This window comes from Vanellus vanellus (genome assembly GCF_965231255.1).
Source record: "Vanellus vanellus genome assembly, chromosome: Z".
NCBI lineage: Eukaryota > Metazoa > Chordata > Aves > Charadriiformes > Charadriidae > Vanellus > Vanellus vanellus.
Genome location: NC_138908.1, coordinates 7,966,436 through 7,991,359, shown reverse-complemented (window position 1 = coordinate 7,991,359; position 24,924 = coordinate 7,966,436). Strand labels below are relative to the sequence as shown.

General features: G+C 42.4%; 2 protein-coding genes across 3 annotated transcripts in view; one reads left to right on the top strand and one right to left on the bottom strand.

Annotated features, from left to right (window-relative positions):
* Positions 1 to 349: 349 nt before the first annotated feature.
* Positions 350 to 8,080, top strand: ZCCHC9 (zinc finger CCHC-type containing 9). Of its 2 annotated transcripts, none has more exons than XM_082497868.1 (6): positions 350 to 486; positions 870 to 1,243; positions 2,381 to 2,531; positions 2,814 to 2,906; positions 4,018 to 4,086; positions 6,309 to 8,080. In XM_082497868.1, exons 2-6 carry the CDS (start codon positions 899 to 901, stop codon positions 6,422 to 6,424), a joined length of 774 nt encoding a protein of 257 aa, XP_082353994.1. In that variant the 5' UTR covers positions 350 to 486; positions 870 to 898; the 3' UTR covers positions 6,425 to 8,080. The 2 variants fall into 2 exon arrangements, with proteins under 2 accessions (XP_082353994.1, XP_082353995.1); XM_082497869.1 differs by lacking the exon at positions 350 to 486 and adding an exon at positions 523 to 630.
* Positions 8,081 to 14,099: 6,019 nt separating this feature from the next.
* Positions 14,100 to 24,924, bottom strand: part of ACOT12 (acyl-CoA thioesterase 12) — a gene marked incomplete at both ends in the record, with an annotated part of 30,246 nt that continues 19,421 nt past the window's right edge. Inside the window, 7 exons of the mRNA XM_082497335.1 lie at positions 14,100 to 14,240; positions 15,046 to 15,169; positions 16,289 to 16,417; positions 17,840 to 17,973; positions 22,810 to 22,893; positions 24,363 to 24,423; positions 24,813 to 24,868. Coding sequence (XP_082353461.1) covers positions 14,100 to 14,240; positions 15,046 to 15,169; positions 16,289 to 16,417; positions 17,840 to 17,973; positions 22,810 to 22,893; positions 24,363 to 24,423; positions 24,813 to 24,868 — 729 coding nt within the window. The remainder of the gene's footprint in view (positions 14,241 to 15,045; positions 15,170 to 16,288; positions 16,418 to 17,839; positions 17,974 to 22,809; positions 22,894 to 24,362; positions 24,424 to 24,812; positions 24,869 to 24,924) is intronic.

The following is a 24,924-nucleotide window of genomic DNA, read 5'->3' as shown; positions in this document are numbered from 1 at the left end:
AGAATGCCTTTAACTTAGCTTTCCCAGGAGCCTTTCTTTGAGCTCTCCGGTACGGGGATCAGAGGTTCTCCCCGAGAATCCCTCGGTACCAGCTAGAGGTCCTGCGATCCCACAGATCCGTCGAGATTCAGAAGCAATGTCCTATCTGGATCGCCAAACTGACACCAAGTTTTATGGTACCACTGGCCTAGTGGGAGCTGTCTTTGCTCAAGGCAGAGGCTGGGAACTAGAGGATCCTTAAGGCGCCCTCCAACCCAAACCATTCTATGATTCTACAACATGTTTTGCTCTGTTCTCATCACGAATCCATTCTATGATTCTGTGACTTCGGCGGCGCAGTTAAGGAGGGGAGCACCGGGACCCCACAGCCAGAGCTGCAAGGAGGAAGTGACGTCACGCAGCTCCTCGGCGTCTCGGCTCTACTTCCGGTTTCCCGGCGCGGTAGGCCGTTCTGTGACACAGCCTCCGCTGACGCCGCGGGCTCGGGTGAGCGGCGTCTCCGCGGCCGCTCCAGAGCGGGCCCCTCCGCCGCTAGTCGCTGGGGGTCCCTCTCGGGATACGCCGCGGGGTCCCGGCGATCCGCCTCGGCGGCACTGCCGCCCTGCGAGGCGGGCGAGAGGCCGGGCGGGGGTGAGGGAGCACGAGCTGCCGGGGAGAGGGAGAGGGAGAGAAAGGGGAAGGGGAAGGGGAAGGGGAAGGGGAAGGGAAAGGGGGTGGTGTTGTGGTTGCGCCTCATGAGTGGAAAAGGTGTCAGGGTCGGTCGTGCCCGGTGGAAAGTCGCCTCGCTGAGGGGACGGGGGCTGTGGGGTGCTCCCCGGGGGGTGGCGGGGTGTGCGGGCCCCCGCCTTCACTGCCGTGCCTCTGTGCAGGAACTGCCCGGGCCGCCGCCGGCCCCGCCATGACCCGGTGGGCTCGGCGGAACGGCCCTCCCGGCGAGAAGGCGCTGGAGGCTACCCCCTGGGAGGAGATGGCGAACGGCCCCGAGGGGCGGGAAGGTCGGGCGGGCCCGCTCTCCCTGAAAAAGGAGCAAGAGAAGAGGAAGAAGAAGAACAAGAAGAAGAAGGACTACCTGAATGAAGACGTTAACGGGTTTGCGGCGTACCTGAAGCAGAGTTCGCAGGACGGAGAGGTGGCTGAAGCAGAGAGTGCTGGGTTGGAGAAGGAGGTGGCGATGGCCTTGAAGAGGGACAAGCGGCGGGAGGATAGGAGGCTGAAGAGGCAAGAAAAGAAGAAAAATGCTATGGTGAGTTTTGCCTTGAGTCGTGGGTGTTTGCCTGTCCGTGGCAGCTTGTTAAAAACTTAGGAAAGGTTCTGTGTGGAAAACGCAGATGCCTTATTCTCTGCTGAACCTGCCGGGAGGCAGAGAGCCTTGCCTGCTGGGCGCATAGCATGTGCTAAGTGACATTTCAAGTTAATAAAGTGAAATTAAGTATTTCAATTTTAGAACAAACCGTGAGTTTCAGCTTAAGTTTTAGCCTTTAGTGCAGCTTTTCTGAACACTGTTCTTGCTACCCTTTGATGAACTCCCTGCCCTTCTTGTCTCCTGGGTGAAAATAATTCAGTGCATCTCTTTATGTAATTCATCAGTACAATATTCCTACTGTTTTGGAGCCTCTTTCTGCAGTATTTTCTGCTTGACAATTGGAGTGAGATCTCCAGCAGACTGTAATGAGACTGTCCAAAAGCAGTTATCTCAGCACAAATTTATGCATTCAGTATGAATTTATGCTGAATGTAATCTAGGACTACAGTAAGTAGAGTCTATATCTAATTTGAGATATCCGAGTTCTTCATGAGTAAATTGTTGGACCGGTGCAATGTTGCTTATATTTGCTTCAGCACTTACTGCAATAGTACTTAAAGAGCTTGGGGAACTGTGCTGTAGTCAAAATCGCATACCGTCATTCATCCAGGGCACTCAGTTGCCAATGAGTGAATACCCTGTACAGCGTGCTGTTGGTGAAAGGAGAAAAATACCCGTAATAATACAGTTTAATGGCATAGACCACTGACAATTATTTTGTGACAGGGTGCAATGTCTCTTCTGTCTAGCTGTTTTTCCCTGAGGAGAAAATCACTGGATATGTTTGCCTTCTGAAAACCCAGAAGGCCTTATTAGGCTGGGATTTTCATGTCTGTTGAGTGCCATTCACCGAATCTTGTCTTTTTATGTTAGACTAACCTCAAATCTCAACACTAGAGATAGCACCCTCAAGGTTTCAGCCAAGAGAAGTAGTGGTCTAGTAAAAGTCCACTGGCTGTAGGGGATAATCAGATAATAGGAGTAAGTGAATTCTTCAGTAATGCCACCTGTAAGTGCTGTTTTTTGCTATGTGAACTGTCTATGAAAGTGCATACAATTTAATTTTCATTTTCAAAGGTATGTTTCCACTGTAGAGAGCCTGGCCATGGTGTTGCTGATTGTCCTGCAGTACTTGAAAGTCAAGATATGGGTACAGGAATCTGTTACCGGTGCGGATCCACAGAACATGATATCAGCAAATGCAGAGCAAAAGTAGATCCAGCTGTTGGTATGTCTCAGAAATTTGTATTTTTTTGGAGTGCTTTGGTCTGAGTTTTCTGACTGTTGAAATACAAGCTTTGTGTTTTAGTAATTTTAATGTTTTGAGGAGATAGGTTAATATATTTAAAGGAATACAATGTTGTAACAATGAACCTAATAGTGTAAGAAACAGTATAGTGCTTATAGTAAAATAGTATAGTATAATATTGTAACGATAGTGTATTCACAGTTGTCTGTGACTTTGTAAAAGTTTTTTAGTGTGGATGATAACCTGTATGGGATTTTGCAGGGGCATTTCCATATGCAAAATGTTTCATCTGTGGTGAGATGGGGCATCTGTCAAGGTCATGTCCAGATAATCCTAAAGGATTGTATGCCGAAGGTGAGTGTGCTAATTTACTAAAACCGAAACACATTTTTTATATTTGCCTGTTGCAGAACAAAGTAATATTGTAAGTGAATGAAGATCCAACTAAAAAAAATTTCTCGGTATCTTTTACTCTTGGTAAAAGCAGATAAATTCTGGGAATTCAGTGTTAATATTGATTACCTAGGGATTTCTGTTTTAATTGTAATCTTGGTGATAAATAATGAGATGAGATGCAACATGAGAACTTGCTTGTGCTTGCAATTTCAAGAGGCACACAAAGAAACAATCATAAAAGGCTGTATGTATGCAGGCAGTGTGTATTTCAGCATCTGTATACCAAAGTAGGTGGTAAAAACATACTCTCATACTATAGCTTAAGACTTTGGGAGGTGTTCACGCAAAACAAGGACTGTCACTAGAAAGGGGACATCTTCAGTTTAAGTGACTTTAATGAGAAACGTGATCTAAAGTTTGAAGATTTCACTCAGATTCTTTTCTGCCTGTTTTGGCGCTTGCAAATAACGGTCTGTCTCCCAATAGAAACTTGAGGTCTGGCAAAGTCAAAAGGGGGATCTTAACAGCACAGTTAAATCAGAAGAAAAATAACTTCTACTTTCAATGTTTGGATTATGAGTAGAATTTATATTTTGTATCTCGGTACCTTCAGTTAGATTACCTGTCTCAGGAGTTCCTATTAATTTCAAAAGTTCCTTTGAATATGAATTTCAGCAGAATTCAGCTTGTTTCTCAAAAAGGGAGCTCCCAACAAATCAGAAATATTCAGTGTGTGGTGACTGGAATTTGTAGTAGGTGATGATTTCAGAGCAATGTGATTACAAACAGCTCTGTTTGTCTGTTGGAGACAGAGAGACAGAGGACACTGTGTTTGCAGGCTTCCAAAGCTGGCTGCGTATCTGCTCCATGATGTTATCTTATTGTGCCTAGGAGTGCAGACTTCTCCCCAGGGACATTTCTTTATCTTTTTTACAGATTACCACTACAGAAAAGTAGAACAAGATTTGCCAATATAGATAAAGAGCAAAACAGCTTTAGGGGGGTTGTTTTGTGCTTGGGCTTTTGGTTTATTTTTTCCCAGATGAGTGACAACTTTCTCTCTTAACAGGTGGCTGCTGCAAACTTTGTGGTTCTGTGGAGCACTTCAGAAAAGACTGTCCAGAAAAACAGAATGCAGGTGAGATGCAGGGGAGCATACGCTGTTACCATACTTTGTTTGGGAATGAGTGTTTTTATGTGGAGGGAGCATTAAGGAGCAAAGCAAAACTTGAATTTTCAGTTAAAAAAAAATAATTAGCTTGTGGGTTTCTGAAGATGATATGAGCTAATGTGTATTTGCTAGCCAGTATTCTTGCTGCTGTTCACAACTTTAGCAGCTGTATAACAGGACTGGTTTCTTCTGATGATGATTTCTGTGTGAAGTGGTGGAACTGAATATAATGTCAGTTGCAGGGTGGTAGTACTGGCAGCTTGTAAAACCTGCGTGTGCAGGCAAGTGTTTGGGTCATTCAAGACAGGAGAGAAAGAGGAGGGAGATCTGTCCAGCTAGATTTACCAGCTAATAGGCTGCTTGCTTATATGTTCTTCAGTTATCTGCGTGGGTGGAAAAATTACATTTTGTACAAAAAAAACTGTTCTAAGGAAAGCAAAAGCGCCGAACAAGAGTATGAAGAATGATTCTGTTACTGAAGTTATGACACACTTGAGCATTTTTTTACTTCATTTGTATGGCTTGTAGAAAATTTTTGGTTTAATGATGTGCCATAAACTTTTGTGGAATTTATGTAAGAAATATTTATGGAGGCAATAGAGGCCTATGTTTAGCGGTTTTCTGTATCTGATCCTATATATATGATATAAGATGATTTTGGAAAAGGTGATTTAGGACAAGAGGAAGCGCCCTCAAGTTACACCAGGGGAGGTTTAGATTGGATATTAGGAAAAAGTTCTTCACAGAAGGGGTTGTTAAGCATTGGAACGGGCTGCCCAGGGACGTGGTGGAGTCACCATCCCTGGAGGTACTTAACAGATGGGCAGACGTGGTGCTGAGGGACATGGTTTAGTGGTGGTTTTGGCAGTGTTAGGTTTACAGTTGTACTCAATGATCTTAAAGGTCCCTTCCAACCTAGGCAGTTCTATGATTCTATGAAAAGACTTCTTAAAATTTCCCCAGACTTGTCAGCCATAGCAGATTGTTGGGCAGTGCCCACCACTCAGATGGCTGCTGAGTTGAAAGCCCATAACATAGCTCTTGTTGGATTTCTGCACGCCACATTTATGGCATTTACCACAAATGGCCTTTGTGTAGTTAGCAGTTTCTGTAAGTCAAAAACCTGTGCAGATGCAGTAGGAGAAAAGAAACGTTTGTGGGGAACAGCACTGCTCCAAGCTGGGCCAGCTGTTAGCAGGCAATGGCAGTCTTCAGTTAATGCTGTCCAGTGCAAGCCTTTCTGCTCTCTGGCAGTAGGGCTCTAAATTACATGTGAAGAGGAACTGGTGTTTTTTCCTCCCTTTTTTTGAGAAGTTTTGTGTCCATAATGAAGACTGACAGCGTTGTTTAATTTCCCAAGGGACGTCTTAGTCTGTACGCTGATGTTTCAAAACTAGTATTGCTGGTTAAAAATAGTTGAATGAATTGGAACGGTGAAAGCATTCGTAAGAATTTTTATGTTCTTTGAAATCAGTTTGCATCATGCAAAGTCCATGTAGATTGACTACAGGAAGATAGCTGGTAGCTGGCAAGGAAATTTAGGCACTACAGCTTATCGTTTCTTCAGGTTGAGTCATTTGGCCTGCTTTACGGAAGGTAATCCAAGTAAACATTGATTTATCCATGGAATATTCTTGGTATAATTTGATTTGCTCTCAAAATTAGGTTGTATTTTGGAAAAGAAATAGAGGTTGGCTAGCAGTGTTTTCTATAGCAAAGGGTCGTTAATTGGTCTAAATAGCATTTAAACATCAAAAAGATGGCATTGACTATATGCAGGGATGCAAACTGAGAAATGTAAGTTTTGCTGTATTCTGCGTCCTCAAGTTTAGTTTTTGCTTGATGTACTCAAAAAGCTTCATCCTAAGAGTTACTAGAACTTATGAGACAATTGTTAATGTATGATTTGCATACTCTGAGTGTTTCTTTGGTCAGTCAAACAGGAAAAAACAGTAATGATTTCTGAACCTTATCAATCTGTGTACGCGAAGAAAGAGAGTTTACAAACCACAAAAAAACCACCCAAACAACATTGTGTAAAGAGAGTTGGCTTCAGAGCTAGAGCTAAATTCATAGATCTTTGGTGAACCAACAGCAGGCCCTTGTGGCCCAAATCTTCCTCAAATGTGGATGTTTGGTATGAAGGTAATGCTTAGCCTTTCCGTGATCTCTTGTTTCTTACTCTACAGATCAGGTTACAGTTGGGCGATGGGCCATTGGAATGAGCGCAGATTATGAAGAAATTACAGAAGCACCAAAGCTGCAGAAACCAAAAGTAAAAGTACCCAAAGTTGTTACTTTTTGAAGGCCTCTTGGCTCTAAATCACAGTTATCCTGCACTGCTTCACTCCAGAGTGGTGACTGCACAGCATGGATTGCTGGTTCCAGAAAATCAAGCAGACTGCTGCAGCTAAATTATTTTTTTTTGTCCCCCCCCATTTTTCCAGTTTGCCTCCCAGGCTAACCTAGCTTACTGAAAAGCTATGAACAACGGAAATGCAGCAAGTGGGTATTTTATTTTTATATATCTTTGCTGTAATACTGCCTTCCCTCTGAGTCACATTCCCTCTCACTGCCAGTTCTCTGAAGAGGGAAATTGGCTTCTTCTCCTAACAGGGACCTGGTTGCAGTAACCAAACAGGGTATGTGCATTTTATCACGGGCACCTGTGACTGCTGGGTTTTGGTGGTCAGTACTGTTACCTGAGTGCTGCTGCTTTTACCTATTGGAGATGAACACAATCATGCTGGTCTTATTAAGAGTATTTCTCTGAAAGACATTGTGGGTATTTTCTAAAGACTCTTGTGGGGTTCTGCTTTGGTTTTGCCTTCTCCTTTTAGAATGAATGATTTCTTGTTCTGTGTGTACCAGCTTGAGCTGTCTTGTAGTGAAATTATCGGGTAAACCCTACAGCAACCCCAGGGTTGCAATTACCACTACTTAGCTAAATATACCCGTGCATTGTTGATGCATGTTGGATTGTTTGAGTATTTGTTCACTAATAGAAACAGAATTGTGCCCTTCCTCTGATATCTGTGGTGAAAAACACCTGAAAAGAGTTGGAGAGCAAGTGAGCAGCTTGCTTAGTTTCCTTAATTTTTCAAGGAATGTGCTCAAAAATCTTCAGTGTTTCTGTCACTTGGTGGATTTGGGAGTAAACTTTGCTTTGTATTACACGTGCCTGCTTAATGGCAGATTTATTTATTTTTAAATGGAAGCTGCAGCCTGAAAAACTTCAGCCTTAGAAAAACCGGCACATATTAAAAATAAGTTATGAAGCCAACTCAAAACAGAGTTTCTGCAGTATCTCTCCTGGTACTGTAGTAATTCAGCCTACGCTGGCAGTGGTGGTAGGCTTTCACTTGTGTCTGATCATCTGACCCAAGATGCATGAGGAAGCACCATGTTTCTGGAGATGTGCACCTCGAGCTCATTTCACATGGGGCGCTTCACTCTGAACTGGCGTCCTGGCGCAGTTGTGGGCAGCACAGGCAGGTGCTGTGCGGGATCTCTGCACCACTCTCCACTGTGCGGGGTAGGCAGGCACCCATGACATCAGGCTTCTTGGTCTCTATGGCAGCTCTGGTGGCCATTGGACAAATGTGGTACTTCCCTGTCCCTAAAATCTTAAATGTGCCTTCTAAAAGCTTCAGCTGGCATTATACAGTAATAAGAAACAGTCCTTGGGGAAAGCTACACAGCGGTAAAGCTATTGCTTCTGAAGAATTAATTTACCCTTTCAGTTGGTGCCCTAATGGTGCATACACCACCTTGGTGAGAATGCAGAAGGAACACCAGAGAGCAAACTTGGGCTCAGGGCTGGGTTCTGAGGTTCTCAGGACCAGCCACTGAAACCACGGGTTTGGAACATACTTTTCTTACAGCAAAAAACAAATACAGGGATTTAATGGTGTGCATATATTTTATATTTGTACCTGTCAATTATTTTTAATAAAACACTGCTAAAGAATACAGTAGTTAGAGCTCTTATTTTAGGTTTCCTGGTTCTGCTCTGGATAGAAAGACAGATTGGGTTGACAAAGGGTATGTATGTTGAGTTTATAATAATCAGAGCACACATTTAAATGGAGGATTGAATGTGGATGAAATCAAGGGTTAATTACAGAGTTTTCATTAACTCTTGGGTTAAAGCGCAAAGCATCATCACTTTAAGGTGGACGTTTTGCAAAGGCGAGGACTGGGAAAAGGAAGAACCGCCCACTGTAGGTGAAGATCAAGTTCGAGAATACCTCGGCTGGGATGCATGGAGCTTAGCCTAGGGATGGATAAAGAGCCAGCTGAGAGCCTATGGGTCAGGATTAAAGGGAAATCGGGAGCAGGGGACATTACAGTGGGAGCCTGCTACAGGCCACCTGACCAAGAAGACCGAGTGGATGAAGCCCTCTATAGACAGATAGGGGCGGCATCGCGTTCACAGACCCTGGTTCTCATGGGGGACTTCAACCACCCTGACAACAGTTGGAAGGGTAACACAGCCAGGCATAGGCAATCCAGGAGGTTCTTGGATTGCATTGAGGACAACTTCCTTCTCCAAGTGGTTGAGGAGCCAACGAGGAGAGGAGCTATGCTGGATCTTGTTCTTACCAACAAGGAGGGGCTGGTAGTGTCCAACTCAAGGGTAGCCTGGGCTGTAGTGACCGTGAAATGGTCGAGTTTGAGATCCTCGAGGCAGTGAGGAAGGTGCGTGGCAGGCTTACCACCCTTGACTTTGGGAGTGCTGACAAGAACCTGCTTGTTGTGGTGCCATGGGATGAAGCACTGGAGGGAAGAGGGGTTCAAGAAAGTTGGTTAATATTCAAGGACCACCTCCTCCAAGCTCAGGAACAATGCATCTCTATGAAGAGGAAGGCAGGCAGAAAAGCCAGGAGGACTGCATGGCTGAACAAGGAGCTCCTGGACATGACCAAAAGGAAAAAGGAGGCCTATAGGGAGTGGAAACAGGGGCGGGTAGCCTGGGAGGAATACAGAGGAATCGTTTGAGCAACCAGGGATGGGGTTAGACAAGCTAAAGCCCAGATAGAGCTAAATCTGGCCAGGGACATCAAGACAAACAAAAAATCCTTCTTTAAGTATGTCAGCGAGAAAAGAAAGACTAGAGAAAATGTGGGCACTCTCCGGAAGGAAACACAAGAACTGGTTACCCGGGACAGAGACAGAGCTGAGGTACTCAATGACTTCTTTGCCTCAGTCTTCACTGGCAAGGACTGCAGCTGCACTGCCCATGACGCAGAATGCAAAGGCGAGGATTGGGAAAATGGAGAACTGCCCACTGTAGGTGAAGATCAAGTATGAGAATACCTGAGCAACCTGAAGGTGCACAAGTCCATGGGACCTGATGAGATACATCTGCAGGTCCTGAGGGAAGTGGCAGATCAAGTCGCTAAGCCACTAGCCATCATATTTGAGAAGTAGTGGCAGTCTGGCGAGGTTCCTGCCGACTGGAAAAGGGGAAACATAACCCCTATTTTCAAAAAGGGAAACAAGGAAGACCCAGGGAACTACAGGCCAGTCAGTCTCACCTCTGTGCCTGGCAAGATCATGGAGCAGATCCTCCTGGAAACTCTGCTGAGGCACATAGAAAACAAGGTGGTGATTGGTGACAGCGACCATGGCTTCACCAAGGGCAAGTCATGCTGGACAAATTTGGTGGCCTTCTACAAAGGGGTTACAGTGGCAGTGGATAAGGGAAGATCAACTGATGTCATCTACATGGACTTGTGGAAAGCGTTTGACACCGTCCCACATGATATCCTAGTGTCTAAATTGAAGAGACGTGGATTCGACAAATGGACCAGTCGGAGGACGCAGAACTGGCTGGACGGTCACACTCAAAGAGTCGAGGTCAACAGCTCAATGTTCAAGTGGAGAGAGCAGTGACGAGTGGCGTTCCTCAGGGGTCGGTACTGGGACCTGCACTGTTCAACATCTTTGTCGGCGACATGGACAGTGGGGTCGAGTGCACCCTCAGCAGGTTTGCCGATGACACCAAGCTGTTTGGCGAGGTAGACATGCTGGAGGGGAGGGATGCCATCCAGAGGGACCTGGACAGGCTGGAGAGGTGGGCCCAAGCCAACCTCATGCAGTTCAACAAGGCCAAGTGCAAGGTCCTGCATCTGGGTCGGGGCAATCTCAAGCACAAATACAGGTTCGGCAGGGAATGGCTGGAGAGCAGCCCTGAGGAGAAGGACCTGGGGGTGCTGATTGACGAGAAGCTCAACATGAGCCAGCAGTGTGCAACTGCAGCCCAGAAGGCCAACTGTATCCTGGGCTGCATCAAAAGAAGTGTGGCCAGCAGGTCAAAGGAGGTGATTCTGCCCCTCTACTCCACTCTCGTGAGACCCCACCTGGAGTACTGCATCCAGCTCTGGAGTCCCCAACATAAGAAGGACATGGACCTGCTGGAGCGTGTCCAGAGGAGAGCCATGAGGATGATCCGAGGGCTGGAGCACCTCTCCTATGAGGAGAGGCTGAAAGAGTTGGGGCTTTTCAGCCTGGAGCAGAGAAGGCTCCAGGGAGATCTTATCGCTGCCTTCCAGTCCCTAAAGGGGACCTACAGGAGAGCTGGGGATGGACTAGGGCGTGTAGCGATAGGACGAGGGGGAATGGCTTTAAACTGGAAGAGGGCAGGTTCAGATTAAACATTAGGAAGAAGTTTTTCGCTTTGAGGGTGGTAAGGCACTGGCACAGGTTGCCCAGAGAGGCTGTTGAGGCCCCATCCCTGGAGGTGTTCAAGGCCAGGCTGGATGTGGCCTTGGGCAACCTGGTCTAGTGGGAGGTGTCCCTGCCCATGGCAGGGGGTTGGAACTCGATGATCTTCAAGGTCCTTTCCAACCTAGACCATTCTTTGATTCTGCAGCAGACATTTATCCCAGCTCAAAAAGCGTTTGCCTTTCTATGAGTAAGTATATAGTTTAAAAAGCATCTTTTTAGATAATTTCCTGTCTTTAAAAACTTCATGATATTGTAACGTGATTTTTTACCCATAGGAACTCGAAGCTGTGCCCCTTGACTTTCTTAGTGGTGCCAATACTTGCCAGATAAGGGGTTGGTGTGTGGGTTGTGGTTTCAACCCGCAGCCTCTCTTCCCGAAGAGATGGCTGCCGCAGCTTGCAGTAAGACGTGGACGCCCAGCTGCGCTACTGCAAGGTGAGGCAGAAGCATCCCTTTAGCAGACTGCTAAGTTACATGGGGTATGACATATATCTTGGAGGAAAAGAAAATTCTCTGTTCCCTTCTCACAGCTGACACTGACACTTCTGCTTGGCAAAAGCGACTGCTAAAAACAGGATGACTGAGAGGGCAGTTGTGGCAAAAGAAATCCTGCAAGAAGTGGTGGATTAACCTTTCTTCTGGAAATAGTGGAGCACAAGCACGGCATGCTGGTATCCAGCTTGCCCACCTTCTGAGCTCAGCCTTCTCTTTAGCGCAGTTGATGCAGTCAGCCCTCCTTGTAGTGCTTCTCTGGAGGTCAGTGAGCCTAACAACCATCACTGGGTAAGACAACCTTGAGTTTCGTATCTGTTGCTTTGATCCATCTTGTACTATAAAACCGCTTGTCTACACCTGCCTAGTGGTCTGTTGTTGTCCCCCGAGAAGAAATAATGGACTTGTTCAGACTTAGAAAATCACAGGGTACTGTCTCTGAGAGAGTTTCAGTATAAAGGCAGCAGCTGTTCCCAGGTAATGACACACGCGCCTGCTTGCCTGGGGCTGGGAGCGTGTACTCTTGTCCCCAGCCTCAGTGCCTGCTGAGGAAGATGAGATACTGCACTCTAAAACAGCTGCACACGTTAGCGATCATCAGGAACTGCTGGACAAAACTACTTGTTAAATGCACCTTCTGATCTCTTTAGGTGATTTCACAAAGGCATGTGTAGTTAAAGAAAGCTGTTTGAAAAGCAACCGTTAAGTGCTACATGTAAAGATGCATCATACCTACAAATTTAAAAGTTAGGCAAATAATTAAGAATTTAAGCCAAGTTTGTGCTGCCTGAAACCTGAATCTCTTTGTCTTGGCAGCTGCACAGAAGTTGATAAAATACAATCCATGGTCTATGTCAAAATGACACTTCCCCCCCTTACGCCTCCAGAGATGTGTGGCTGCATCTGGAATGTGTGGCACTACAGTGGGCAAGGTCTCGGTGTTGTGTTGGGGGCAGAGGCCAGAGCCTCTCGTGTAGGCCTGAGCTCAGCACAACGCTAACATTTCAAAACCACCAGTGTTCTCCAGCTAGCCCCTTGTGGTAGCCCCACAGATGAGTTCAGTGTCTCTAAAGGCAAGTTATAAACTGAGCTGCATAAGAAGCTACTCGAGCAGCTGATAAATGCTTGGTGCAGGCCCAGTTAGATGGGTCCTGCGTGCATTCAGAGCTGAACATTAGGTGTCTCTGTTCACTAAAAATTGGGACCGTGGAGACTTAATGCCCACTCAAGAGCTTGTCTGCCATCATCTGCGTACACAGCAAGTGTGGGCAGGAAGCTGAGAGCTGAGCTCCTGGTCCACCGTGGGGGCCTGGACGCTTTCAGGACCAGCCAGACCAGGAGGAGGCAAGCGAGCCCACCATGGAGGGGGCTGCCCTGAGGCTGCCGTCCTCACTCCCTAGACTGAGGTATTGCTTCTTAACCACGTGATAAAAACGATCATCTGAAAATCAGGACCTGAATTTACAGTCTCCTCTGGAGCCAAAGACCAGGACCTGCTTTACTTTTTGTATTACTAGTGCAAAGGTGTCGGCCAGCCCTCGCTGGGCACAGAAGGCAGCGGCTGACTTCACTAACGCTTTGGTTCGCTGCACGGCTGTACCCAAGCTAAACCAGTCTTGCTGAGTGGCCAGGTGACTCACCACGCCAGTGTGCCCAGAGGGCTTCCAGGACTGCATTTGGTGTCTCTCCTGCTGCACTTGGTAGACACGCCATACGCAAAATGTGCAGACATGCTGTAACCTATAAATCACTGATCAAAGCTTTATTTTTTTTTTTAATTGAAGAGGTATTTACTTAAGTGTGAACTGGACCAGACCCTTAGAGCTGTTGCTCTACCAATTATGAGACTACAGTAAGATAAAAGGGCACTGCTACAGTTCACATGCTTTGACTCTCTTAACACTCCTGCATTCACATTACGATCTAACTGATGATCATACCCGTTTTTTTGAATAAGGCTTTTTTTGAGCAAAACTAAGGGCAGAAAACAAAGTAGATAGATACACCACAATAAAACCCCTGAAAGAAACCATTCTCCCTTTTCATCGGTGAGGGAATGTGTCCAAGAGTTTTGCTGTTCTGCATTTATTCAACTCTAGCAGAACAGTCTTGAATAGAACTTGCCAGCTGGAGGTCACGGCACTTCTGTAAGAGGCCGACAGCCCCCATCGTCACTACAAAGCAGTCTTTCTGGAACAATGTCCGAAGCCATTTGTAACCTTAGAAACAATAATTTATTGGAAGTCACAGATAAACTACAAGTATTAACAGATAAAGTACAAATATTAGCAAATGCTAAATTACGTAGGGTGTAATCTATATATAACAGGTGTGCAAGAACCTGGACAACCAGGTCGGAGCATTGGACGAGCTATTTAGTAGCACCACGTCTCTGCAAATTAGACAGGTTGGTATTTACTGATTTAAAACTGGCTGGATGCCATCATGTTCAATGTAACATTAAAATAATGAAATACTCTCATGAGCTACAGTTCTACTGGGCCAAGTTCTGCCTCCACTTATATAAAATTTATTATTGCAATCAAGAGTGGAATCTGTCCCTTAATCTTTTTAAAATTACAAATTCAATTTAGAGCCTCAGGCCTAATCTTAATTTGATAGAAGATGCTTGTAGCAGATGTTCTCAGGCTCAAACCCAATATTTGCTACATGATCCCAAGTATCTAACCTGTAGAAAAATGATCAACACACATGCAGGAATTTAAACCAGTACTGCTCTCTTCAGAAATCCATTTTTAAATCCAGTTCTTCCTGCCTTTCATCTCCAAGAACTTTATACATTCCAAAGCAGTGTATTCAATGGATTTTGATGAGCCAGTAAGATTTGCAGCTAAGTAAGGCATAACACCTGATGTCACTTGATTGAAGTAACACACCTGTTTAAACACAAATAAATTAAACAGAAAAAGCCTATGGATTGCAACAGTTAGCCATTTTTTGCAGAGCCTAAATGAGTATCAAAGTTTTTATAGATGCGAATAGAAACACATAGTGCTTGTGAAACTGAAGGCAGTAATTGCAAAAAGGGCACGCATTTACAGTACTTTAATAATGATCTCTGTGTCCTCTCCACTGCCAGGTCCTCAAGCATCTGTAAATGTACACAGCAGTGCAGCAAGAAACATTATGTGTAACCCGTTAAACATATGTGCTGTATGAACGTATGAAAAAAGAATCCCAGCTACTGAGAGCTGCTGCGTGTTTTCAGAAATGTCTGTTCTTAAATGAAAAAGTTATAGCCTTCCTGTGGAAAAGAACAAAAGAGGAACATTGTCATTGGTCCAGAGATGGGATTCAGATTGCATAATTTCTGACGTACGAAAGTTAAAGTTAGGTGTTAATCTGATGTCATTCCTTGGACTTTCTCTGTATTCAGTGAAGAGATAAGCACACCTTCAATCCTAAAATGCACTTCTAGAATGAATGACTCTCTTGAGGTGCCTGGCCATCTCTGGTGCTTAGTTCAGATTTCATTCCTAACATTCAGATTGGCCAAAATTGGGCAAAACAGATTCAACTTTGTGGAATAAAGAATGCCTTAATAACCACATTGAACTCTGGGGAAACTGACTCATTGTTTTGTTGTATTGCTGTTACTGTTACAGGCTGTCAGCTCAAATAAGATTATGGAGCTGTGTCTCCAGGAAAGGAGACACAGCTGAGGTCTGCAAAGCTACTGACCTTACAGAAGCTGTTGTCATTGTAGATCTGGAATCCAGCACAAAGGACTTCACTTCTGCAGTATTCTGGAGAAGGTGGCATAGACGTGAGGGTAACTGACTTTACAGCTACTATGTAGGGTTCACTGCATGGCAAGGGAAAGAATCAAACACTTCTTCAACAAGATGTTAAAAAAGATACACATAAATGACTACAGCTATACCAAGGATGTCATTTTCATATGAAGGCAAACAAGCTCCTGTATGTTTAAAGATATATGTTAAAGGATTCAGCTCTCTTGAGTCTCATTAAGTCTTTGCCACAGACTCCAATCAAGACAATTTTTGTGGAAAGCCACAGAACAATCACCCACATACAACACCCCCTTTATTTATCCTGCTCTCCAGGTCCCATATTTACAGAATCAGGGCCTAGGAGCAACCCTTACTGAGGAGACTTATATTCGAGTGTGGCCTCAGCAAATATACACATGCTTCAGTTCCGAGACGGAGGCGGGAAAAAGCAAGCCCAGGACAGAATACTGCCTTTTAGAAGTAATGTTCTGTTAACGTGAAGAATTACTGAATATAAGAAAATAAATCGAGACTAAAGAATAAGATACACCAAATAGTCCCATTCATCCATGTTTCATTATGCAAGAACAAAAGGAAAGCTAATGAAAAAAAAAACAAATGTATGTTAAACTGATGAAGGGACTTTTAAAACCAAATTCAACAACAAAATTTACAGATACAATAAATGTGTTACACAGGTTTCAAGAAAGGTGAACCACTTCCTTGAATAAGAAAATCTCCAGATTTACATTAAATGGGATTACAAAGTCACTTCAAACAAACAAACAAACAGACAGACAAACAAACAAAAAACCCTCCTAGTTATGTGCTTCATCACATTGACAAGCCCTCTGGGACATGCTTTTTCCAAACTGCCTGTTTGGAATTCTGGCCTATTTTCCCTCACCATGGACCACTCCTGAAGAGTCACTATCAAAGAAGCAATACTGGACTACATCACAAATCTGCTATGCTCTGAATTTACTTCATTGCACCTTCATGTTGCAAAACAAATCAGGTTGTGCAAACTAAGGCATCAGCACACTGTATTTTAAATAAGGTACTAATCTAATTTCTTTAAAAATAAAACATCATCTTTGTCACCCAACGACAGGTCCAGATAAAGGTCAGCAGTAATCAAAACTGTGCCTCCAAAGTGCTCACAGTTAAACTTGAAATTGCATGCTCACCTTGGCTTACAGGGTTGCCTTTGGGACACAAGAATCACAAAGTCTCTGGGTTTATGGCCAGTCATGGGTGGAGACGTAACATAATATATTTTCTCATCTTCATTCACAGCCTGGAGGACCTTACAAGTTCTGCAAATACATTTAATACACACATGCAGACCCTGATGTATGCAATAGCATCTCTTACGAAAAACACAGTACAAACATATATTCCATCCTAACATTAAGTCTATGGTTTTCATGTTCAGGCAGCAAGGAATCCAGAGGAACACAGAGGGAAAATTGAGGTTTTCTGCAACACCTCATCTGACACCACCTCTCTGTTCCACAAAATTGTTAAAAAGTGCTGCAAGGTGCTGGAGTAATGTCTTAAAAGCATATCTTCTGTATACTGTTGATTCCTGTTTGGAATGACATTAGCTTGCATGCCGTATTACTTGCTGAATGACCAGTGTCCATCTGACACACCATAAGAAAGACAGTCAGGAAACATCTGTAAAATTTTATTCAAAGTTGTGTACTACTCTGCTCAGACAGGGCCACCTGGGTAGGACACACTCATTCACTGTCTTGGAAATACTGATCCACTGTCTCTGACTACAAAAAAAAAAAATCAGCGTTTTCCTTTACACTGGCAGGAATTAATTGATGTAATTTCAGCTTCTACTGCCTCAGCAATAAGCACTGCTAAGCTGGTATTCCATTTTGACCAGTCAATCAGGCTTCATGGTAGTCATAATAAACCTGAGATTTTCGCTGTAGATATGGAAAATCAACATAATACTTCTTCAGATTTCATTTGTTACAAGCCATAAATTCAGCAGAGATTGTAAATTTTCAACTATCCCTAAGCTTCCACTTTCACCCTCTGATAAAAATCTTTTAGGATAAAATGCTACCTGAAAAAGCTTCTCCTTTAAGAGAATATTCACCAAATCAAATTAGTATCATATCAACTAAATTGTCTCTAGCCACTATTCTACACCATATAAGGCAAATTAAAAAAAAACAACTTTTTACCGCAATTCTGAAACCAACTCCAATCAGATACCCTTTATGTTATTTTTCTTAAAATGTGCATTTTGAAGATCCCCATTTCTCGATTTCTCACTTTGCATGATGAAGCTGAGCATCAGTGTCCCAAACAACACAAACATGGAGTCCACATCTTTGCATCACTTCTTACAGAGAGCATGCACAATATATCGACCTCAAGTTATATGCAACCTACTCAAACTAACCCTTTCAGCCTACATTTGTCTAGGCATGAAATTTTGTTCATTTTAGAAACGGGTAACCTCTGTCCCAGCTCTCTCTTTTGACAGTTTGGGGCAACCGTATTTATAAATCAGATTTAGGAGAAATTACATTTTATTTTTAAGATAAAAAACCCCAATCCATACTTTGACTAATGAATCTTTAAAGTCAACTTTTTAATCACAATTTCTTCTTAATTAGGTAGAAAAGTGTCAACATCTCAAAAAATATTTGTATCATAAAAGGTTAGTTGTCAGCAGATTCAACAGTCTTAAAGAAAATGTAAGTTCTTACAAGAAATGTTTGTCCCATTGCTGGCGGAATGTGAAGTCAGACAAAAGGGAGAAAGCTAGGTGTGATTGTATCTTCACTTGCATTTCTACTTTGAATGACAACACATCACCCTCCTCATGAGTCCATATTTTTACCTGAAAAAATTGAGTAACATATTAAACCAAAAAATGACTACTATAAATATTTTAAGACTTATAAATGTGTAACATTTAGGTCTTAGGCACATTTTCTCAGGAGTACATATGAAACTATATCTGACAGATGAAAGGCAGGTGAGTATTCAAGATTAGTTTTACATTAAAATACAGCACAATGTAAAATCAAATACATTGATACCATAGTGGCATTACACAGTTTTAATTACATCTGGTTAGGGATAGCTTTATTAGCTTGCAAGTGGAGATGAATGAGCCGAAGGCCAGTATGACCTCTTTCTCACACTATATATGTATTGTGTCTAAATACCTTTCACACTGCACATGCCTTGGAAAAATCTGAGTATTTTTCTTCTGTCAGGACCAGGTAGATGTCATCACATCATAAACAAGAGCAGATAAACTTAGGAATGAAGGTAAACGCGTCTTCTCAACCTTGCTACAGAAAGTCTCCTCATAGAGACCTCACTTCACTGACTCCAAAAGCTAACAGGGCAACCTGAGGACCTCATGCAATTATTTTGTGAATTTGGCATCAATCATCAGTTACAGGAGACTGGACTTTTTAAACCTGGACAGGTTAGTACCAGTCCAGAATTCTACCACTTTTTTAACCTGGGCCTTGAGCCAGGTCAAGTTACAGAAGTATGGCATAAATATGGAAGAGCAAGAACAGGTAACATACAATTTATTAGGAAGGAATGGCAGAAACTTTATTAAGGTAGAATTATATAAAGTGTCTAAAGGTGATGGTTACTTACAGCTTTCCAGAAATTTGAAACTACAGAGCAGAATCCATTGGATGTGGCACTGGTGAGCAGGAGCAAGCTGGAGTGAGGCCACACTAGATGGTATGAGCACCCCCACAGTAAATCTGAGACTTTATCAAAATAAGACAAACCAAGCTACTGCCCTCTCTGCCACTAGGATTTTGGAACATATCAAGCAATCCTGCACATTGCAGCTTTGGGGAGCTTATCTAGAGACAGCCACAGGGGACCATATTTTTGAAAAAGCACTTTCCAAGCTTTAAGAGGGATGACTTTGGATGATACATAGATTACCTGCTTGATCCAGTTCTCCAACCTATGCAGTCCAGTGGCTTCTCTTTAAGTAGTAGTGGTCAACCACTTCAGGTCCCTTTGTCCATGCAAATCAATCACACACTGGCCTATGCTCCCTTCCACTAAAATGACTCAATATTTCTCATTCTAAAGTATCTTTTATTTTCCTCCCCTATTCTTCACTGTGAAGCAGGACACCTGGAGTTAACAACATACTGAAAAATTACTTCAAAACATAGTTTTTGCCACTCTTGTCCCACACTTGCAGTACCTTGTCTTGATTATTTTGGGTCTTTATCTAGTTGTAGGCCCAAGCCCTAACACAGAGAATTCAAAAGGAATAACCTGCACGTAACAATGTAACACAATCCTTGCAAAAGAAGGAGTATCTTCCATAAACCCTGTATAACGGAAGAAGATGAGTAGAAGAGACTGCTTAGAATTAGTGGACTTTATTGCCAAATTTTAATATGACAATGCTAATTTGCTTCTCAAATCCTAGAAAGTTTTAACAGATTTTCATTTCCAAGTGATAAAAAATTCATGAGCTTCATGATCTCTGTTGCTCTTTTTTGCTGTATCAAAAATTAACAATTTTTGGCTACAGAGCATTTGTGCAACAACACAGATTTTGTATGTTTTCATATTTTCATGTTTTGGAATAGGAAAAAATAACCAAACACATAAACCAGCAAGCATCTTGCTGAAGTAAAGTTTGGGGTAAAAAAAAAAGGCCTAAGAGCATCAGAAACCAGCTACAGGATGCATGGATTCCTCTAAGGCATGGAACAGAAATCACGTTGTCTTAGGAGTCTTCTAGACTTGAAAATGACAAAGTCAAGTAGAAGGTGTAGCTGTTAAAAGACCTCTCTGCAAAGTGAACACTGGCAAGGCTAGATTATTACGATAGGTCTACAAGTTTCATGGCTCTACATCAAAGAGCTCACGGTGCCACTTTTCTACCTGCCAAAACCATCAATCAACTTGGGGTCATTCTAATTCCAGGCAAAAGGGAACAAATCCTCTGCATGCAGAAAAGCACATGCTGCTTTGCAACACCTACCTACTAGAATATTTCAAGCCAAAATACAGTTCAGTCTAATGTCTTTGACAGTTTCCTTTCCCAGAGTATGACTGCCTTTAGGCAGAGCACTGCTCCTACTACCTGATTCCTACTATTTGTTTGTCTAGCTTCTCCCTAAGAAACCATTTCATGGACACTGAATAGATCTGTTTGAGTGAAGATGCTGCTATGTGTTTCCATCAGAGAAGGCTAAATAGTTGTTCTGTGCCTACACTGCTGTATGCCCTAAATACAGGGATCAAGACCTCTGGTACATGCAGAGAACAGAAGACTGGTATGATGTGTATTTGGTGGCCTGCAGTGCGTAAGGAAAGATGATGTAATGATCTGAGCTAGATACAGTTTCCTAAGGGATACCCCCTTGTGCTCATGTTTGCAAAAGTGACAAAAGTAAGCACGAAGCAGTGACAAATGAACCAAACTAACATTTGCCAAGATGTTAAGTTTCATTAACTGGAGCTGGCACAAAGCCCTCCTTGGAGCTCTGTCTATACCAGCATTTAGGGACTTGAGCACACATCTGAATTTGACTGGAGGAGTGGTATAGGTAAAGTCCAAGATAGGTTTCACTCTCATTTCCTTTGCCAAAGAGCAAATCTAATCCACCTAGTGGGTTAATTTAGAGGTAAGCATACAGCCACATATGGGAACAAGTGCACTCTCTGCCTACTGCTGACATCCACACTTTGTCAGCAGTCTGTCTTGTGCCTGCAAGTAGATGCTAAATAAGAAAGAAGACTTACTTATGGAATAAATGGTATACAACAATCAAAGCAGCCTACAATCGTAAGTATGATTTGCTATCACTGTTCATTGCATATATCCTTCCAGAAAAAAAAAGGTAGTGTGCTACCCTGGACCCCTGCCATGTCTTTAAGGAATATCTAATGATTGACAATGGCAGATTATGCAGAAATGTCAAGAACAATGGGAATGGATGGCTACTCTTTATCCATTCACTGCATCAGTGCGATCTGCATCCTACATCCTGCCTGAGATTTTGCTGGATTTAAGATAGCTGCTTCAATTGGATGAAAGAGCAGCTAGAAAAAACTACTCGAGATTTTCCACCAGATAAGGCAGATCTTACTATCAACACTATTTTCTGATATCCAAACATGGGAGAAAGTTCCAGACTCCAGTAATGCTGGAAGGTACCTGGTGGCTTGTTGAGACCCAAAAGTAACATCACGCTGTTTAAAATGTCATCCAGAATGTGCATGGGTTTGGGGTTTTTGTATGAAGTAATTTCTTCACAAGATTTGTTGCTGGTTCTATTACAGGTTACAAGCATTCAGGGTTAAGAAAGAAACTGAGATTGTGGCAGTCTCAGTGGATGCAGAATGGAAGTTTCACATGGATAATAATACAGTCTTAGCAGAGGCTTGAAAACAATGCCTAATGTTTCAGTCTGATTGTTCAAGCTTGCTTTTTCCAGCATGAGTGCTGTCATTTAATTAGCACAACAGTGTTTACTGAAAGTTATTAACCGCTGGAACAACATACACACAGAACCGGCAGATTTGCTGTCACTGGAATTCCTTATGATTTATATATGCTCTTACTCAAGTAGCTTATTGACTAGATGCAAGAATCAGTAAGCGAAGGTTCACAGCCTGTGACACGCAGGAGGTCAGACTAAAAGATTCTATCAGCCTTTTCTTGTTCCAAAACACCTCTGAATCAACATGATCTTAAAATAATCACTAACCGTATTTCAGAAACCAAACCTTAACAAACATCTCTCGATAGTCTGGAAGACATGCACTGACTAGATTAAAACTGAATTTTCCCAGCTAAATTATCTTGCTACTGGTTTTCTTAGCAGCATCTTCCCATCTTTAAACTGGCTTCCAGGAGATTCCTTACTGATTTTGAGCTTATAACACCGATCGATGAACAGAGAGGTGCTTTGCTTTCAAGTTTTTGTAATTTTTTAATAGAAAAAGGACAGAAAGATATCCAAAAGGAAAAACGTGCATAGAAAAAGAGTCAAGTGGTCTTATGAGAAGACAAGATACTGAAAAATATGGTATATAAATTGCTGCCACCTGCCGACTAGCAGTGTTCACTTGGAACTATCACAAGATAATGCCTGCTACTTAGAAACATCTCCCATGCTGCAAAGCTAGTAAAGCCAGTACATTACAGACTGCTGCGCACATTTTGCTTATCACAGTGACATGAGAAGCCCTACAGATCACCAACAGCACTGCCTAAACAAAGACGTACAAGTTTGGTGTTTTGCTGGAATCAAGTGATTTGGCAAAACCACAGAAGCACATCAGCTGTGGCAAAGAAAACATCTCACAGAAATGAAATATGGATTTATTTATGTTTTTACACTCTCCCATGTATTGCTCAAGAAGCTCAGTTGCTGGCAAGCCTGCCCTTCTGGGATCCCAAGTGCTATGTGCACTAGTCATGCAGAACATCCTAGAACTCCTCCATGGCACTTCCACAGCACTCTGGACAATCAGAGGTTGCTTTCCAACATTTCAGGGAAACTCTGGGAGTTTTGGTTTTCAGTCCCAGCCACAGTAAAAACAAACACTGCCAAGCCAGTGTATTTATTTACAAATGTAAAATATTGCTTTTCTCCACCCACCTGTTAAGGTGAAACATAGCTAAAGTGGCTATGTAGCTATTCCACAATTACGCACTTACATCATCCAGCGTACTGGTTATTTCCCATCCTGGTTTTGCTGCTAGGTGTGTCAGTGCAGCTATATTGCTGTAACTCACATATGCCTGAAAACGTAAGATACATTTCTGAAAATGAAGGGGTAAAGGTACATTGCACTAAACATTGCAGAAATGAGATGCTCTTTTTCTATCATTACCCCTCAATCGTAAACAAACGTGTATTTTCCCATAAGTGTTTTCCTTCCAGAAAACACAGCCCAGCAATTTCTGAATTAAATACTTCCAATAGCTAGATTATGTGCTCACATGGCTGTTGGCAAAACAACCCTAATTAAACAACAACAAAATACTACTTTGGGCTTCTCCAATTATAAAGCAGTGCAGAAAAACTGTGACCACCAGAGAGGTAATACAGGTAACCTCCCAGATCACTAAATTAATTATTTTGTCCATCTTCCTCCTAAGTATCTAAAATCTACTAGAAAATTAACCTCTTCATTACTATCAAGCTGTGGTCTATCTTGGCAATTGCTTTAAACAGCAGGCTCAGAGCAGAGAAAATGTAAATACATCCATTATTTATGCTTGACTACAGTGGATGGAATTCTCATTTAACCACTGTATAAAGAGAATACAGCCTTAGAGTCTTTAATGATAGGTTTTAATTTAATATTAAATAAATCTTAAGTAAGCCATTTTTATCATTGTGTGCATATTTATATTTATTGTTCTAAAGAAAAGAAGTGCTGCTTCAAATAGTGGAGATGCCACTGTTAACAGCAAATCACTTCCTGCATTACAATTCTCAATTATTACTTTTTCATGTAATGGAAAAAGACGCGGTAAAATTTCTGGGAGCCACTGAGATCTTAAATGCAATGAAAATTTAACCACAAAATTTTGACACCAAAACAACATTTAGGGTGTTTATAAATCCAGCTAAATGCAGGTTCATCACTATTCATTTCATGACAACGGCACATTCTACGGCCTAGCAAGTTCAAGCCAGAAACATATACCACTTGTTGCAGAGTATCTACAAATGAACATAAGTTTTCACATCTCTTTCCCACAGAAACAAAGTTTATGGTATTTCACTGTTCATCTGTCTGTTGGTATTGCCATGTCTCTCCCCCGCTTTTAGCATTTACTAAATGGTCTCCTCACAGCAATTTTTGAGACAGTGAGTGGCTGGATAAAGGAAAAAATACCCAAACTAATTCCCCTGCAGGAGATTTCAGCTCTTTAAAAGCTGGGGACGCTGGGATGTAAATCTACAGGAGACCCTACAGCTTGGCTGCTTAAGGGGCCACTTGTTAAAACTATCTTAAAGACATTTTTTATGTTTTGTATGAAACTTATGCTTAAGTCAATCATCTACTCTCTTTTTTCAGAAGAAAAAAAAGTTCATCTTATTACACATTTATCCATTCTTCCATGACTATCATAATGCTTAAGTACAGAAGGTCCCCTTTGGAAACTGATACGACCTGTACAACTGTTTTACACACTCAAAAAGCATACAAATACACCATTTTATCCAAGTAGACAACAGGACACAATCTATAGATTACCTGGTTGCTTGTCTCCCAGGAATCAGAAGGTTTGTCTTCCTTAGCAGACAGCATGCATTTTCTGAAACAAAGTTCAAAAGAAAAATGGCATTAATTGCTTCTTTACACTTTCTTCTATATATGCTGAAACAATCAATTCTGTAGGCTTAAGTGTCTTCTAAATACTTTACAGGTATTTTATAAATTTTGGGTTGTAAGACAAGTTTGCAATAACTCCTTTCTCTTCCCAAGAAACACAGGGAAACAAAATAACCTATAGAGCAAAGAATTTTTGAGACAAGTAGCCTCTAATAATTTCAATGCAACTCAGGCAAAATTATTTAGAAAGTTAAGTAACATAACAGTTATGTCTGAGGAGATTTCAACCACTTAACAAATGATCACTTTTTAAGAGGATACATTAAAAAATTAAGTTTTCAAAGTTAAGTTCTCATTGTAACCTAACTATACCTGGCCAGTCGAATTCTCCTTCGGGCAACAGCTCCATGGTATCGCCTCATACCATCCTTTATAAAAAGTAAACCAGACAGTAACACATCTGATTATTTTAAGACATCCTCTA

Coding starts and splice junctions, on each gene's coding strand:
- ZCCHC9 (XM_082497868.1), top strand. CDS start 899: ATGACCCGGTGGGCTCGGCGGAACGGCCCTCCCGGCGAGAAGGCGCTG. Junction 1,244..2,380: donor AAAAGAAGAAAAATGCTATG/GTGAGTTTTGCC, acceptor TCATTTTCAAAG/GTATGTTTCCACTGTAGAGA. Junction 2,907..4,017: donor TAAAGGATTGTATGCCGAAG/GTGAGTGTGCTA, acceptor CTCTCTTAACAG/GTGGCTGCTGCAAACTTTGT.